This window comes from Coenobita brevimanus, chromosome 75, assembly GCF_032717465.1.
Source record: "Coenobita brevimanus isolate Jiangsu-jjx chromosome 75, ASM3271746v2, whole genome shotgun sequence".
Lineage (NCBI taxonomy): Eukaryota > Metazoa > Arthropoda > Malacostraca > Decapoda > Coenobitidae > Coenobita > Coenobita brevimanus.
The window spans coordinates 8107508-8124703 of NC_137028.1; the positions used below are offsets into that span (position 1 = coordinate 8107508).

Genomic DNA, 17196 nt, shown 5'->3' on the forward strand with positions numbered 1-17196 from the left:
GAAATTTAAAAGTACATACCTTCTTTTTCCGGCATCAGGTCAAAGCAGTGCAGTGCGTTTATATTTCTGGAAATGTGTAGCAATGGTTGTACAGTGGCACGTTGCTGTTTCATGCTAGGTAATGCCTGGGTGCCGTACCTCACACCTTCGCTATCGCCATCAGTGGCTTGCTCAGAGCGACCCACCTTTGTAGTTTATAAATCCTGCATGCTTTTCAGGGTTCACCATTTTCTTTTTCTTCTTTTTATATTGGAAGCATTTGTTTCCCCGCCGCCTGTTTTGCCTATTAGGGTCATGTGGTCGTATAAATAAGACAAACTCTTATCTGACGTCATAGTCCCGGAGGAATTAACGTCATACAAAGATACTCTTTTGTATCTCATCGAACCGATAATGAAAGCTGATGAGTTAAGATGTGGCAAGTACTGAAAGATTTTGTATATGGCATCCTCGCCGAGTTCTCAAAATATTATTAGACAATAGTTTGGAAGAGAGTGATCATCAGTATACGTTTGCTTTATCTTGTAAGAAAATTTACGTTCCCTAAACCGACCTTCATTAAACTGTATACTTTATGGAAACGATATTTTTTCTACTGCTGACGTTGTTGTTGTTGTTGTTGTTGTTGTTCCAGGATCATCTTGACGTGATTAACTGATAACTAACAGAATAACGCATATTAGTCATGCTACTGGCTTAGTGCTACCATAACTCGCCAATATGCGAAAACTACTCCAATGAAATAGTGGACATGTCATTTTATACATGTCATTTAGCGTACTTCAGTCTTCGCTTTTTACAGTGACGTAAAGTTATGTTTATATGGATATTTTTCCTTTGAAGAGGTAGCAATCAAAACTGCCTTGACCATGAGAACTAACAACAACTGCCAGTAAAAGATAGTAGACGGTTGGGTAGGCTACCATCGACTCTGATATCTACCACAATGAGAGTGAAAGGTGGCTATAATTTTCCAAATTACCAGTAGCCACTCAGTCATCACTCTTAGACAGGAAACCCAGCCAGAGCGTAAACACTGTAGTGTCAAAATCCAGGCTTATACTCTCACACTATTACAAATTTTATTACGTACCTGAGATTTCTTTTTCTCACCAGTTCCCACCACCTGTTGGGAAAGTGATTGGCCGGTTTTGACAATTAGTTAACCCTTTGAGTCGGGGAACGTATTCTACTGGCTTGTTCTTGCTACATCCAGATATTTTATTTATCTACAGGAAGGTGAGAACTTACATATTGGTCATTGAAAGCTATATCTAAATCTCCTAGTTCGAAAAGTCACTTCTAAACCAAATCAGATCATCTGGAGGTAGCAAGAATTAAAATAAAAATGAATTCATCATCGAACTGATGCGATTCAGCTTCTAGCCCATGGAACACCTAATCCAGCTCCTCTATAGTACGCAAGCATCTTAGACGAAACGGGACGTCATTTGATATGACTAACTAATGTCAGTTATTTTACTGACTCAGGACCATATTCTTGCAGGCTGAAATGGCTTTCTAGCATCTTTTCCTCACCATTTTATATGTTCATGTGGCAGGTTAGTATTAACGCATGAAACGTGAATTATAGCCATATTGTAAAGATTTACAGGCAAGTAACATACACGGTGACATAAAGGCGTGATATGGAAAATGCCTCTCTAAGAAAGAACTGCCAGAAAGCTTCCTAAAGTGCCAAGAATAGGGTCCTTGGTGATAATAAAGCATATCAGAACTCACCAGGACAACGCATGTTTGGTGAGTATCCCGGGGTGTGTCCTGTGTGTGTGGCGACGCAAACTGGTGATCAACGCAGGACAAAACAGTGGGCGAGACAGGTAGGCGTGGCAGGGAAGGACGAAATAATGACAGGGACGGGTGGAGGCGTGGGGGCCGGAGCGAGACAGGAAAAAAATGGTGGGAAGGATGGGTGGCCAGGACAGGTGGGTGTGGCGGGATAGGACAGAGCTATGAACGGGACAAGTGGAGTGGGAGTGGGAACTTGACAGGGCAAAAGAGAGGGCAGGGAAAATCAGTGGACAGCACGACAGATGAGTGAAACGCAACAGGTCAAAAGCAGGACAAAGTAATGGGTGGGACAGCTAGACAAAGTAGGACAAAAAGAATGGGTGAGAAAGGTAGACAGAGCAAGACGAAAACGGCACCAAAAAAAAAAAAAAAAAAAAAAAAAAAAGAGCTACAAGAAAACAGAACTGGACAAAAGCAGGGCAAAACAATGGGGGAGGGGACAGGGAAAATGGATGTGGGACAGTGCACGACAAAAACTAGTGGTTAGAACAGGTAAGTTGGACACTGCAAGACAAAAGGTTGGGCATGGCAGATCAGAAAAAGTGAGACGACAGGACAGAACAAGGGAGTATGTCAGGTTTGTGTCGAGGAACACTACGGAGAAAAAAAAAAAAAATGGACAGAACAGAGTGCAGGTCAGGTAGGACAAAACTTTAGGTAGAACAAACAGGTGGGCGTAACTGGACAAAACGCTGGGGAGGACAGTTACGTAAGACAAGGCAGGACAAAACAAAGGAGGTGATGACAAAACAAGAAATCGTCAGGCAGCGTAGACAGCGAACAAGGATGCCACCAAACTTGCCAAACCCTGTCGCGTCGCCCACCCTCCGTACCTGTCGGGCGAGGAGTGTGTACTGAGCGTCTCTTCTGACTCTCACTCCTCCCCCGTTGCCTACCACCCTCGCAACTAACAGCGTGCGTAAGACTGGGGAGGAGGGAGGGAAGAACGCACGTGCTGAATACGTGCGTGTGTGTGTGGGAGCGCGTGTGGGAACTGTGCTTGTATTTGTGTGTGGGTGGGTGGGCGGAGGGAGTGTGTGTGTGTGTGTGTGTGTGTGTGGGTGGGTGGGTGGGTGGGTGAGTGAAGTGTGTTTGTGTGTGTGCGGGTGGGTAGGTGGGTGGAGGGTGTGTGTGGGGGGGGGAACGAGGCAAATGAAGAGAAGGTGTCTACGTGGGGGTATGTGGGGAGATAGTTTGAGGGAGTGTATGTGCATCTTTTTGTTTCGTGTGTGTGTGTGTGTGTGTGTGTGTGTGTGTGTGTGTGTGTGTGTGTGTGTGAATAACGAGACTTTGGTCAGTCCGCTTTTATTGTGACTACACTACACTTTCACTGTCTCGGAACAAGGTAGACCAATAGTAGTATTAAAGAGAATTCTAACCAATTTTTATGATTAAAAAAATTCTCAATAACAGTTCATTATTATTACAAACCGTCCGGTGCTGGAGAGGGACGCCTTCGTGTGGTAGCACTGTTATAACTGGGCGGCTCCGATACAGTATTACACGAACGTCCCGCAACTTCCTCCCTGAGTCCTCAAAAGACTGATGATGAACTGCGGGAGAAGGGCAACATCAGCCTGTAGTCCACTGGGTTCGTGTTTCTCTTGAACCTGGGGTTACTTCTGCTACTACTAATATAGATCGTCCTGTACTTTTTCTTTGTCTTTTTTTTCTTTTAATTGTTTTAAATTTGTTTTGACTGAAGTGTTTGGTAGATGTATGAGTGAAAAAAAGAAGAAAAAAAGCGTATTCAAGGAATCTTGTGCGCTGCTAATTCGTAAGGGAGTTTATTTATATGGTCTCAACTTCGGTAAGGATAATGGAAGGCTTTATTTTCGATGTCCAGGATTCCAAAGGCTTGAATAATGAGTGAATGGACGTCTGGCCCATTTCCGATATGCTGGCAAGAGTAAAGCATTAACACGTCATCGTACTGAAGGGTTTAGTAGCCTACGTATTGTTACCGGAAAGGAACTTGGTGGTGTAGTGGTTATAACATCCATTAGTTCATTCGCTTTAACTTGGCTGAGATATTTGTCCTTGTTCAGCCTGTTTCTTATAGCTCCACTGCAGAATAAATCAATACTACGGTCGTGCGTCCTTTCCTAGCAATTTTTCGATACCATTTTATTCTAGTCTCTTGTTGTAGCTCAACATTCAAGATGGGGAGAGCAATTTATGCCTAGTTGATGTGAATAGAGTATAGCAGGAGGGATGACTTTGCCTTCCGCGCATGTGTTTATAACTCCCATAGCATTTTTTGGTAACGAAAATATAACATTAACAACCACATTATTTAAACTTTGTGAGCGAATATGTTGACAAATTCTAAATATGTGATGAATACATGTAAAACACCTGTAATTACAAAAAGTGGATATATTGACTTCTGCTCTACATAACACAGCCAGCAACGACTTATAAAGAGGAGGTTTCTTATGTATACGATTACATATTTTAGTGGAGATATTTGAAAAAAAAAAAAATGCGGATTTGCCTTCTCATGCATGATCACAAACTGTTCAGTTCAGGGATGTTATTTATATTTTGTTCTTGCTTCCTACTGGCAGTTTCGTTTTGCTAAAGATACAGATCAGAAACTGGAGGGGTTACATATAACCTTAACGTCTTCACCTCGATGACGAACTTTTTGATCAAATCCTTTCACGCAAAGCTGTAGCCAGTGTAATTATTTGCTAAGCGCTCGCGCGCTTGTGCCTGCGTGCGTGTGTGCTTGTGTGTGTGTGTGTGTGTGTGTGTGTGTGTGTGTGTGTGTGTGTATGTGAAAGAGAGAGAGAGAGAGAGAGAGAGAGAGAGAGAGAGACTGTTTCTGTGTTAACAGTATAACTCAAACACTTTTATCCGATTTTACCCCAAGTTGGTGGACATGTTGAAGGCCTGGCAAGCGGTTGACGCATTGATTTTCGGACCAGTAAGTCAAAGGCCAAGGTCACAGGGCAAAATCAACTTAAATAGTTTTAAGCTTACTTAGACCAAAAGTAATTAAATAGTTGTCTGCAAGGCAAGGATGAAGGGATTCGATTTTGAGAACACTCACTCAAAGGTCGAGGTCACAGGGGCAAGGCCAGAGTTTTTACGTGCGTTTGTGTCTGTGTGTGAACATAAAAAAAAAAAATGTTATCCGATATTCGCTAAACTTTGTGTAAGGGTTGAGGATTAGTTAATGGGTTGACCTATTGTCTGTAAGAAGAATTATCCAAAGGTCAAGGTCACATGTAAGGGCAATGTTAAGGTTTTGATCTGATTAGACCAAGCACGGTAAGGGATTGAATGTATGGCAGGATCTCACTCAAAGGTCAGGGTCATAGTTCAAATGTTTTTTATTCGATTGGAAACAAACCAGGTATAAAGGCTGAGGGTCAGGGAATGGTTTAGAAGTTCAGTATTGAGAACAAAGGATCAAAGGCAAAGGTCACAGGGCAATGTCAATTCACACAGAATACGATTTGGACTAAACTTAACGGAATGGTTGAGAGTCAGACAGGGGTGAATTAAGTCGATTTTGAGAACAACCAATGAAAGGTCAAGGTCACAGGGCAAAGTCAAGTATTCAACTCGTAGACCAGCTCAAGGGCGATGGTGTTTTCTGGGTGTTCCTTTTATTTCATTCTTGTTAACTTCAAGCAGATTTATTCATCTCTGGAAGAACATTGATAGATACAGCATTCATGAGCTCGTTCACTAAAAAGAATACACCCAAATAGGAAGGAAATGGTCATCTTAGTGAAGGGATTAACCTTTCCTAAGCTATATTACAGTACAATGCCTGAAAAATAACAAGAATAGTTTGTATAAAGACGTCATAGCACGGAAGGGGTTAATAACACGTTCGTAAGACGTTATCTTACTAAAAGTATTACTGTGTCGTCATTTCCTCGTTAATCGCTTTACTCTACAAACCATCTGACCCACTGACCTATTGATTTAATAGCTAATATATCATTGCTGATAGGTAATTAGTGTAATGAATGACGTATTGTGTTGTTGACACCTGATATCATTAACCTTTTGAATCCGGTGACATCCTCTTCATTTTATTCCTGCTGCATTCATGTGATTTTATTCATTTCAAGGGGACAATTTGCATTTTAGTGGTTAAATATAGCGTTCACCGACCCTGAGTACACTACAAGCAAACAAAGCAAGAGGTACAGGATATGCTAGAAGCTTCTTCACAGTTAAAAGTTCCACAGTTGCACCCAACATTTGACGCACAGTATACATACATATATATATATATATATATATATATATATATATATATATATATATATATATATATATATATATATATATATATATATATATATATATATATATATATATATATATATATATATATATATATATATATGAGAGAGAGAGAGAAAAAAAAAATACCAACTTAAACGTCAGGGGAAGGCATGGCGCAGAATCCATGAACAAAATAATGATGTCTGAGGGTCAGGGGAAGGCATGGTGCAGAATCCACGAACAAAATAATGATGTCTGAGGGGGAAAATATGTATACCGGAACATTATCTTAAGAATGTGAGAGACATGAATGCTCAAGATGGAATCATATTATAGCAGAAATCAATACTGTTTGTTTCAGTATGTAGTGAGGTTACGTCAGGGTTCAATAATAAGTAGAGTACTATAAGCCATACATCACGTCATCTTTTGAAAACTCCACTGTACTGTCAGGAACATCAGTTCGCCAAATATATTCCACCAGTCTTGCTTCTCACTGCCCTCTGCTAGCAAACTTTCCTAATTTAAGAAAGATTTGATGTATTTTTATGCCCATAAAGAAGTCCCTGGTATCAGGCGTAGGAGACGCGGGGGGGGGGGGGATTGGGGGCTGCTTCCCCCGTAGGACAAATAAAAGGTGTATTCCTCAGGGCATAAGCTGATTTTTTCAGGGTAGATCCTTCTGATGGTTTTACTGGTATCTTTTATGTACAGTAAACTGCATGGTTGTAAGTATTAGGAGATCGAACAACATTAGTTATTTTCAGCAAACTCCTTCTGCCACTCCTCCCCCCCCCCTTCAGTGAAATGCCTTCCCGGATGGTTATGCTTGGTATGGTGCATGGGGAAGATACCGGTACTAACGAACATGCCCTATGTGAGAAGTGGAAGCAATGGAATATTATGCGAACTGTTGTCTCTGACTGTAAGTCAGCATGTTTGCCACGTACTGTCTATTTACCTTTACCCCTGATCTCCGGAAAATGTAAGACACTTTGAATATGTCCTAGGGAAGGAAGAAAGGACAAGAAGCAGTGCCAAGGTACATCAAACCCGTCTCCGGCAGTCATTTTAGTGCTGACGTATACACACAGCAGGACATCTAGTCAAAGATGCCACATATCAGATTTGGAGTAAATCGGGTGAAAATTGACGATTTTATGCCCATTTGAAATTTTATGCCCGACCCACCTGGCATTGACCCCTTACCGCTGACTGGGGGGTGACCCCCCTGATGTAATAAGGCTTGTTATGGGATACAGATTTGAAAGATGCACCTTTAGGTTATGGTTTCATGTCGCTATGACGAATTTTAAAGGAGTTATGGAGGGGGGGGGAAGTCCCTTTTTTTTTTTTTTTTTTTTTTTTTGGCCTACAGCCTGGGCCTTGGCCCAATTTGGCCCCAGATTTAATCAGGTGATCAGAAGCCCATCATCCCTGTAATTTTAGTCTAAATCGCATCAGTAGTTTTCGCGTTAAGTTGTTAACAGACAGACAGACAGACCAACAAACAAACAAACAAGCAGACGTGAAAACAATACCCGTTCCCGAGCTCCTCTCGGGCGGGGACGGGTAATAATGAAGTAAAAACACGAGTAATGGAGAGGGGGATGGCTTTCGTAATGAATGGTGATGGATGGAATATCTCAAATTTGTTGTATGCTGATGATGCAGTATTACTTGCAAATATGGACAAGAATTTGGTAGACTAGTGCAGAGTTTTGCTGATGTCTGTGAGCGTCGTGCCTTGAGAGTAAATGTAGGAAAGAGTAAAGAGGCGGTAACTGAGAGAGAAGGTGACTCCTAGTGCGATGTTACAGTGAATGGAGAGAGCCTGGAATTGGCGAGAAAGTTCAAATGCCTGAGTTCAGTGATAAAAAAGAGAGGAACCTGTGCAAAAGAAGTGGAAAGTAGAGTGACACAAGGAAGGAAAGTAGCTGGTGCAATGAAGGTCTTGATAAGAAACAGAGGCTTCAGTGTTGCAGCTGCACGAGGCTTACATGAAGGAGTGTTAGTGGCAGCTGTAACATATGGATGTGAGACTAGGGTGTGGCATGAAAATGAAAAGTCAAGAGTGAGCGCAATGGAGATGGGACTGATGAGGAATCTGTGTGGAATACAGAGAGTGGACAGGATATGAAGTGATGTGATTCGTGAAAGATGTGGAGTGAGGAAGTCTGTGGACATGAGAATCGAGAAGAGTGTACTCAGATGATATGGTCATGTGGAGAGAATGGGTAACAATCCAGTGGTGAAAAAGGTATATCTGAGCGAATCTGAAGGAGGGAGGAGGCGAGGTAGGCTAAGGAGAAGGTGGAGGGATATGGTGGATGAGTGTGTGAGGAAGAGAGGTTTGGAAGTCGGTGAGGCTAGGGGACTGACAAGAGATCGAGCTGGCCGGATGTGAGGAGAAGCTCATGATCAGGGATTTGGCACCCCTTTTTTACGTGACAACGTCTGGATTGACTATGTCGGATACGTTTATGTGAAGCTACAGAACGTGGTGAATGTTTTTGGCGTATCAGATGGAGCCAGGATTCCGGGGGCTTGAATGGTGAGCGAATGGAATCGTGGCCCATTGGATTTGGCAAATTTGGGCTGTCTGGACGTTGCTACTCCTCACCCTGTCCTAGCTTGGGAAAGGAGGTCCGGATGACGATGACGATGATTAGCACCAAGCCATAATATGGCTATGTGGCACTGTAGGAGTAGAGGAAAAATAACGGCTGGAAGAAACACGGAAATATCAAGAAGAGCGGTAGGACAGAGGAGCAGACGGGGACAGTAAGGAATGACTGGAGACAAAAAAGGCCCCCTTCGAGTCGCCTCTAACGGCAAGCAGGGATACTGGGAAAGTATTCTTCCTCCCCCCCTCCCCAGGGGATTATGTCCAAGGGAGGGTTCGGAGGAAAATAATGGGTCTTTAATTTTCTGTTGCGCTGTGCCTTCTAGATAAACATTTGCTGGCCACGTGAAGAATGGGAGGGGCTAGGAGGAGGGAACATATTCTAGGTAGCATAGGAGGCTTTGTAACACCTCTTCATTAGCAATTTGTCTTGCATAACACCTTTACATTCTCTCGTATATTATTTGTATCGTTTAAATGTAGACTTGATTTGCATCATCAACATACAAAACGATACTGAAGTAAAATGTGCTGAGTAAATTGATAAGGAAGAGGTGTTAAGAAATCTGAGCTTCTTAGAACCCGACCCTAGAAGTATATACACCCTATCCTTTTACCGGCTGTTGTGGCACAATGATGACGTTTGGAGGTGATAGTCAGTCAGACCCAGCTAGAAATAAATAAATCCATAAATAAATAAATAAATGGAGGTCTCACCCATCACCAAAGTCACAGCACAAAAACTGATCCCGCTAGCAGTGTGGTTCGGTGCATGTACATTTGTGGTCGGCAGTTCTTTTACACTGCCTCAAAACGGTGTCAGAACCTAATGTTATATTGCTAAACGAATCAGTAGTGAGCGTGTTGGCAGGGTCATAAAACTATAGTCTCTCCTCATTAGTTCGGTACCCCAGACATGTCAATGACTGTTGACCACAACTGTACCTAAAATCACCTCCATCACTCCGGGAATAATAGCGCTTCTTGGAGGCCCACAATTTTTAATATGCAAGAGCTAACCAAATACAGAACTTAGATATTACAGTAGACTACGTCCTAGCTGCCACCAATATATTACTGAGCCTACTGAAGGATCAGCTTAGAGTCCTATCTCTGCCTCAGTCTCTCCCTGCACATTTATCACGACCTTTTTCATATATATGTCTGAGCGCATTTTCTTCACAGTGACAGTAAGGTTTCTTCAGGTAGACCTGCTTGGAAACGCATCCGTGTCATTGTTGCATTATATACATAGAGTCCTTATTCTGTAGCAAAGGCTTGTTGTTGTTGTCGTTGTTGCAGTTGCTGTTATTGTTGCTGTTGTTGGTTGTGATGTGGTGGTGGTGGGAGTGGTGTTGTTATGACCCCAGCTTCATCGGAACATGAACCCAATGGATTGCCCCTCTACAATTCACCATCCACCCTTGGGGATTATGGAAGGTGAAAGACGTTCGTATAACCTCGCAGCCGAGTCACCCAACTGTATCAGTGCCACCATATGAATGCATCCCTCTGCAACACTGCAGCAAGGGGCATTGCTGCGTTATCCATGCATAGGCTATGGTGGCCCAGCATGGGTCCTGAAGATAGTAGACTACTGCAACACACTTACCCCAGGTGACAACAGTCAACCAGCAGAGACCCATGTGATGCCTAGTTTGATGTACGGCAACTAGGTGAGACTAGAGAAGAAAATATGACTGCCACAGAAGTAGGTGGTCAGTGTCTAGAGGCAGTGACTCCCAAGCGATGTCCCCCAGTGGTCAGTGTAGTGGAATGAGAGTGATGACATGTAGAAGTACGTTACCCATTTACTGCCACAGGATACTTGTAATCCCTGACCCATTGTCTGATTGTGGTACCCCGTGAAGAGCAACTGGCGTAAGAGCTCCATGAAGATAGGTTGAATGTTGTCTAGACCTCACAGAAGCCCACCGGAATTGACAAGCGATACGAGATTAATATTTCAGTAAGATGTTAAAAACAGCCAGTCTCATTTTGTCCCCTTCAAGGAGTAGGTACCCCGAAGCAAAGCTACCATAGTCCAGTACATTTCAGGGTAGATGACACATAATACCACCTTGGGTGGTATTATGTGACTGTAAAACTTCCAGTCGCCTCTTTCAGATCAACCTGTATCTTCGACCGGTGCATTCTAACCAACAGGCCACTAAGTTCAGTGTAAAGGATTAAAAACTCGTACTCTCGCTAGAGTTCTTTTGCGCTAACTTGGCCCAGGTTTTCGTCTTTTTGGAGCTTATTTCACGTAGCTGAGTGGCAGAAAAAGACAACACTATGACCCTACGTCCTTTCTGTAGCACTACTCGGACATCTTGACTAGCGCCATATGCTAGTGTTGACAGCTTAGTATTCGAGATGAAGTGGTGCCAATTTTAGGTCAAGTCAAAGTATCAAGAACATAGTCAAACAGAGCCCTGTGGCACTGACGATCCTCTCTTACAGGCGTTTAGTACCTTTATGACTGGAGGAAATGGTAGCTTTTATCCAACTTATTCCAGATGGGCAGTCGTGGTCGTCAGCGACAACACCTTTACAGTAGCCTTGGTAGCTCCGAACAGACAATGACTGTAGTGGAAATTTTGCAGGAATATATATTCATTAAGCCACGTGAAGGCCCACTGCTGTGTATGATTGAAAAAGAAAAAAGAACGAAAAAACAATCGGGAGGCCAGGGCCGATCTTCCTATCATTAGGGAATGTCGAATCCAGAAATGGAAGGGGTTCAGGAAGTCTAGCGGTTGTGTGTGTGTGTGTGTGTGTGTGTGTGTGTGTGTCTGTGTCTGTGTGTGTGTGTGTGTGTGTGTGTGTGTGTGTTTTCTTGCAGCAAATGCACATACTTTTTTGAATGAAAACAGAAATTCATGTTGAAAGTTCGTTTGTATGAATTTAACAATTGATGAAGCTTTGCCATGTTTTTTAATTGCTTTAAGTTGTAAATGCATGATGGGTAAAAAAAAAAAAAAACTTTTAACATTCCCTGATCCGTCCCTGTAATGATGTAACCCTCGATGACTGTTTACATCACTGAAATGTACTTGAGAACCTACTGTACTGTAGATGGGACTTCCCCTCCCCGGGGAAGAGGGGGAAGAATACCTCCCCAGTATCACTGGTTGTCGTAAGAGGCGACTAAAAGGGGCATTTTGTCTACAATCTTTCTCTCCTTATTGTCCTTTTCTCCTCTGTCGTATGCATCTTCTTAATATTTCCTCTTTTCTTCCGGCCTTTATTTTCATTCTACTCCTCTCAGGTTAGACATTTGGTTTCCTGTCACGAATATTTGAAAGATGACAAATCTGTCAGTTTCTTTAAGGGCCTTCCATTGACGCTGATACTTCCTCCCTTCCTGGTATCCTCTGCCTTGTCCTTCCTACTCCTTAGTATACCTTGAGATTATAACGTAATGGCATATGATCTTTGCTATTTGGCAGCTGGATTTCATTCATTCGCTCACCTAGATGTGCCAAGAAATCTTTCCTCTCAGCTATGACATAAAACCTCCAGGGCCACATCAGTTTCCATAACGCATGACATTTATCAGTATTTGAGTGGCAGGGCAAGCATAGAAGGCAGGACCTCAGAGTTTATGTGAAACCTGATGGAGCTGAGTCTGATGGCATACGAAGGTGAAGATGGTAAGGTCAGTTGCATGAGCATTCGTCAAAAGCTAAATGTGGTCGAGTAACATGACCATCTATACTCTGCCAATGAGACAGAAACGACATACTGTAGAGTTGTTTTCCCCCCTTGGCTGCAGTGAAGAATGAAGTCTACCAGTGTTTCTCCATAATCACTCTTATTCCCTTCTGCTGTCTCGTTGATTAATTTTTAGTATACAGGTGCTATTTAAGTTAGGAATATAGCGTAAAGAACATAAGAGAGGATAACTGCAGTAGGCCAGTTAGCCCATGCTAGGCAGCTTATAAAAAAAATAACTGAACTACTTACATGAGATAAGGATATCAAAGAAGGTAGCTATCACATTGCTGATTGTCATATTTTATATTTTTTTTAAAGAAACTCGATTATATGTCAGTTTCCTCCAGAATATTGTGACTGATTATTGCTCTTTTCCTTCTTTATTGAATGTGCCCTAGACGTTCATGAAGTGCGAGATATGAGACCTTACCACTATTTTAAGTACTTTATTCTCTTCAAACTGAAGATCGTTGAATAATTGCCTCTGTTAAACTAAACTTTCCTGTATGTATTTCACAATATTATCTCAATATCACGCATGTTTAAGATCAAACTGTAATTTAACTCGGTTTCTCACATTGGACATAATACATCTTAAATTTCAAATTTGTATTAGCACTACCGTTTAATGGAATTCCGTAAATCATGCATTTCATATTTTTTTCGGATCTTTGAATGTAAGTTTTCGTTTATATAACTTGCCTAACATTAAAATTAAGTGCATGTTTGTACTTTGTACATAATGAATGAATTTTTCTGTGAGCTATTGTGTCAATAAATAAATTATATTTACAGAGGAGATGTTTGTTTTCAAGAAATATAGCGCTTGCGCCTCCCGTGGTCTGCCAACGATCAAGAAGGACTCTTTTCTGCTCATGAAAAAGATTGCCATTGAAAGTACAATGAAATTTGGGAATTTTTCACGTGCATTCTAGTAACACTTACTTTATAATATTAATTTGATCACTAATGTGAGATAAGTATTGGAGTTTAAGATATAAAATATTATAATTTTATTGTTTCCCTGAGGGTACAACGGATTACTGGAACTTTATTTGGGGTCTACCATTTTGTTGTGGAACGAACACTGACTGAGTGACGACCCTAGATTAAGATGATTGGTGGGTTTTGGAAGGGGTTAGACACATGAAGCCTAAACAGGAAGACCCAAAGGAAATGGTGGGGGGCTGCTGCGTGTGTTCGGACGAGAATGGCTGGACGGAGAACCCTCTCGTGTACTGCGATGGTCAAGGCTGCACCGTCGCCGTTCACCAAGGTAATAACAAACCCATATATTTAAGATACACGCAGTTTCATTGTAGCCAGGGTGCTCAGTGTAGTTTTCTTTCACCGTTCTAACAGGTTGACACGAACTGGTCGTAATTGCTAACATCTTATGGGCGCAAGCTCACATGACAAAGATGTTGTCTGTACTTTGTTGTCGTAGGAGCATTAGAGTTAGATGTTAACCTGATCGTAGCAAAGGACCCCCATTGCCCCTCTATTACCTAGAAGTAAAGAACACCTATGGCAGTGGGCCACAAATGGTTCTGAGTGTTTCTGCCTGTACATGTCATAGGTGTTTTATGCTTGGCTTAGTGAAGTCACACAAGGATTGGCTTTTGGAGGCCTAATTCAAATTCTATTAGCTTGTTCTTACAGCTTATCCTAAAAATTAACGGTGAATTCTTAGCAGAAGCCACGACACAATTTCAGCAATGATATATTCTTATCTAATGCTTTTTTTTGAGGGGTCATATGATTTTGTTTTCTGTTGGAAATCATTTGTTTTCCAGTTGTGATACCCCTCATCCCAAGGATCGTGGTGACGAGAAAATGAGTGATTTGAGGAATGAATATCAATGAAAGTTGAACTAGTAGTATGAAAATAAAATTAGAAGAGTACAGCTTCATTGCTGAAGTGATAAGTTTCCTGGCATTGATGATTTATTTTTTTTTAATGCAAGAAAGAAGGAACCAAAGGTCAGGAGCCCACAAACTTCCTTCCAAGAAAAAACAAAAACAATACAAAAGAGAGCCTAATTCAAGATCATTTCATTTCGAGATGCATGGGCACACTGCATTTGAAAGACTGGAGATCATAGGGAGTACCGGTAGGAAATACAGACAGAGGGAGACAGTTCCAGAGTTGACCTGTTGCATAAATGAAGGACTGGGAGTAATGGTTAACTTTTGCATTAGATAGTTGACAGAAAAAGGATGAGAGGTTGTTGCTAGACGGGTGCTACACAGCCATCATAGAGGTGGAAGGATGCAAGCAAACAGTTCAGAGGAACAGTGACCATGGAAGTAGCAACAGAAAAGAGATAAAGATGCAACAGTATGGCGAAGAGACAGAGGTTGAAGGGAGCCAGTAAGAAGAGGAGAGTTGATAAGAAGAAAAACCTTTGACTCCACGCTATTGAGTAGAGCTGTATATGGGGAGCCTCCCCTCATATGAGAGTTGTACCCTAAACACTGGCAAATGAAAACCATGTATAATGTCAACAACTGTGCAGGGTAAAGAAGGCATTGGTATGGAGTCGGCTTAGCACACCTAATCTCTTGGAAGCAGATTTTACAAGAGATGCAATATGACCTTTCCAAGATAAGTCCCAAGTGAATAAAACCCCAAGCATGTTCAAGGATGGGTAAATTTTTACTTTAGTCCCACCCTGCCATATTTTCTCAAGAGTTTCAGAATGCAATGTTTTATAGTGTTTCTCATGTGAATCTGATAGTCATTTCTGTCGCAAATCACTCGTTTTACGTAACCCCCCCCCCCACTGTACCAAGGTTATTGGGGGAATACGACGAAAACGAGTAATTTTCACTGAAAATGACCACCAGAATCACATGCATAACACTAAAACATTGCATTCTGAAACTCCTGAGAAAGAATAATGGGGGACCTGTGGGAAAGCGTGGTTTTGGGTGGGGGAAACACGGAAAATCGAGTGATTTCCGACTGGAACTGGTATCCAAATCAAACGAAAAACACTAAAATCTTTCGGAAAAATATAATTTTCAGCTCCTTGAGTTCGTGTTTCCTAACTGGGGGGCTTTGCCCCCCAGACCCCCCAGCCCTGGCCGTGTTTCCTAACTGGGGGGCTTTGCTCCCCAGACCCCCCATTACATTAACCTAACCTAACCTAACCTATCCTAGGGGAATGCTTACCTAGAGATCAGAAACGGTGAATTTGCACTGCACCTTCCCCTTACTCTTCCTACTTTCTTTTCCACCGGCCACAGTACCACTGATGTCTGTCTTCCCGATATTTGCAGGGCAAATCACACTCTTTACACTGCACTGCACTTGTCAAAACCCCGTGTTTTCTTAGTAGTTCAATAGATGTTTCGTTATTACTGTGATAGTCCTTGATAATCTGCCAGTAGTCCGTCTTACACCAGATACAAGCTTTGAAATCAACAACACGTTCTTCAGCACCGGAGGCCATGACTGTGACTGACTTTCAAATCTCGAGCGTACTTGCGTCACCCACAAATACTTCAAGCTGATTGGCTGGTTTTACTTACGACTGTTGTGATTGGCTGGTTTCAAAAGTCCCTCTTCCTTTGCGACGCCTGATTGGCTGTTTTTAAAGCTCACATATACGAAATTACCAGCCGAGTACACTCGAGTCCAGCTGACTTAGACCGAGTGAACATGCCCGCACCAGCTAATATGTTTACTCCACCATGTTGGCTCCTGGATCCTTCAGACAATTAAGAAAAATAACATATATCTCGGAAAGTATTTATATGCGACGGATGTTTACTGAAAAGAAAATGATGTACTCAATATACCCGACATATAGAGATAAGTCACATTTTCCAGCGACCGGGTGGGATTAAAGTAAAATAATACCCAAGGATGATGCAGGGTTGAGCTTGATATTATTAAACATTAGTGGGTACTCCTGTGGAAGAGTGTATCAGGTTGATAGTTGTAAAAACTGAGTTTCTGATGCATTAAAAACAACAAGATTATTTTTACCTCAGTCAGAGATACGATGTTTTAAGCATTAACCTGCCTAGATGCAGTTCAACCTAACCTAGGCCTTAGCAGTCAAACAAGAGATATTAAATTATACGTGTTTGGAAGCGTAACGGGGGGGGGGGAGTGGCTTCATCCCTCAGACACCCCTTAATGTTTAAATTTATACCATACCTGAGAAATGTAAATTAGCTTCCTGATCCTCGTAACACCCCGTCATTGTTTGGAGAGGGTTCCAGTAACATGAACAGCGTGTTGGCCATGACTGTTCTGATTTCATATCTTCACTGTATCCTGGCATGAGAGTTGCAGTGCTGTGGTTGGTTGTACATGTATCCAAAAGTTGAGTGCTGGTTGGTGCGGTCAAGATCTGCAGACAACTGTTAGTGGGACAGTGAAAGGAGGTGAGGTACAGCAGGAGGAACTGAACACTGTAAATTAGGACATTAAATAACTCCATTATTATTCATTTGTGACTTGTGGTTTAGAAGAAAAGTGTTTCCAAATGGTGCGATATAAATATTCAGCTCTTCAGAGTCCTTGAAATCCAGCTTTGGCTTCTACTGAATGTTAACCAGATTATCAGCTGAACTAGTGCAAAATCATGGCAAAGATTAATTTGTCAGTACGGTGATCGAATTAGGGAAGCAAAAGTAGTCTATAGCAACTATAAAAGAGCATGTTTCATTTATTTTTTACATTTAATGCTGGTAGCAGGTAGGTGAGTTTAACAGGAAATTGCTATGAGTAATGTGGTAGTGGTACAACCTATTATTCCTTTTGTTGG

At 41.9% G+C, this 17196-nt stretch overlaps 1 protein-coding gene across 1 annotated transcript in view; it reads left to right on the top strand.

Moving 5' to 3' along the window:
- The first annotated feature begins 13558 nt into the window (after positions 1-13558).
- Positions 13559-17196, top strand: part of LOC145408058 (uncharacterized) — a 49468-nt gene continuing 45830 nt past the window's right edge. Inside the window, exon 1 of the mRNA XM_080278859.1 lies at positions 13559-13688. Coding sequence (XP_080134985.1) covers positions 13559-13688 — 130 coding nt within the window. The remainder of the gene's footprint in view (positions 13689-17196) is intronic.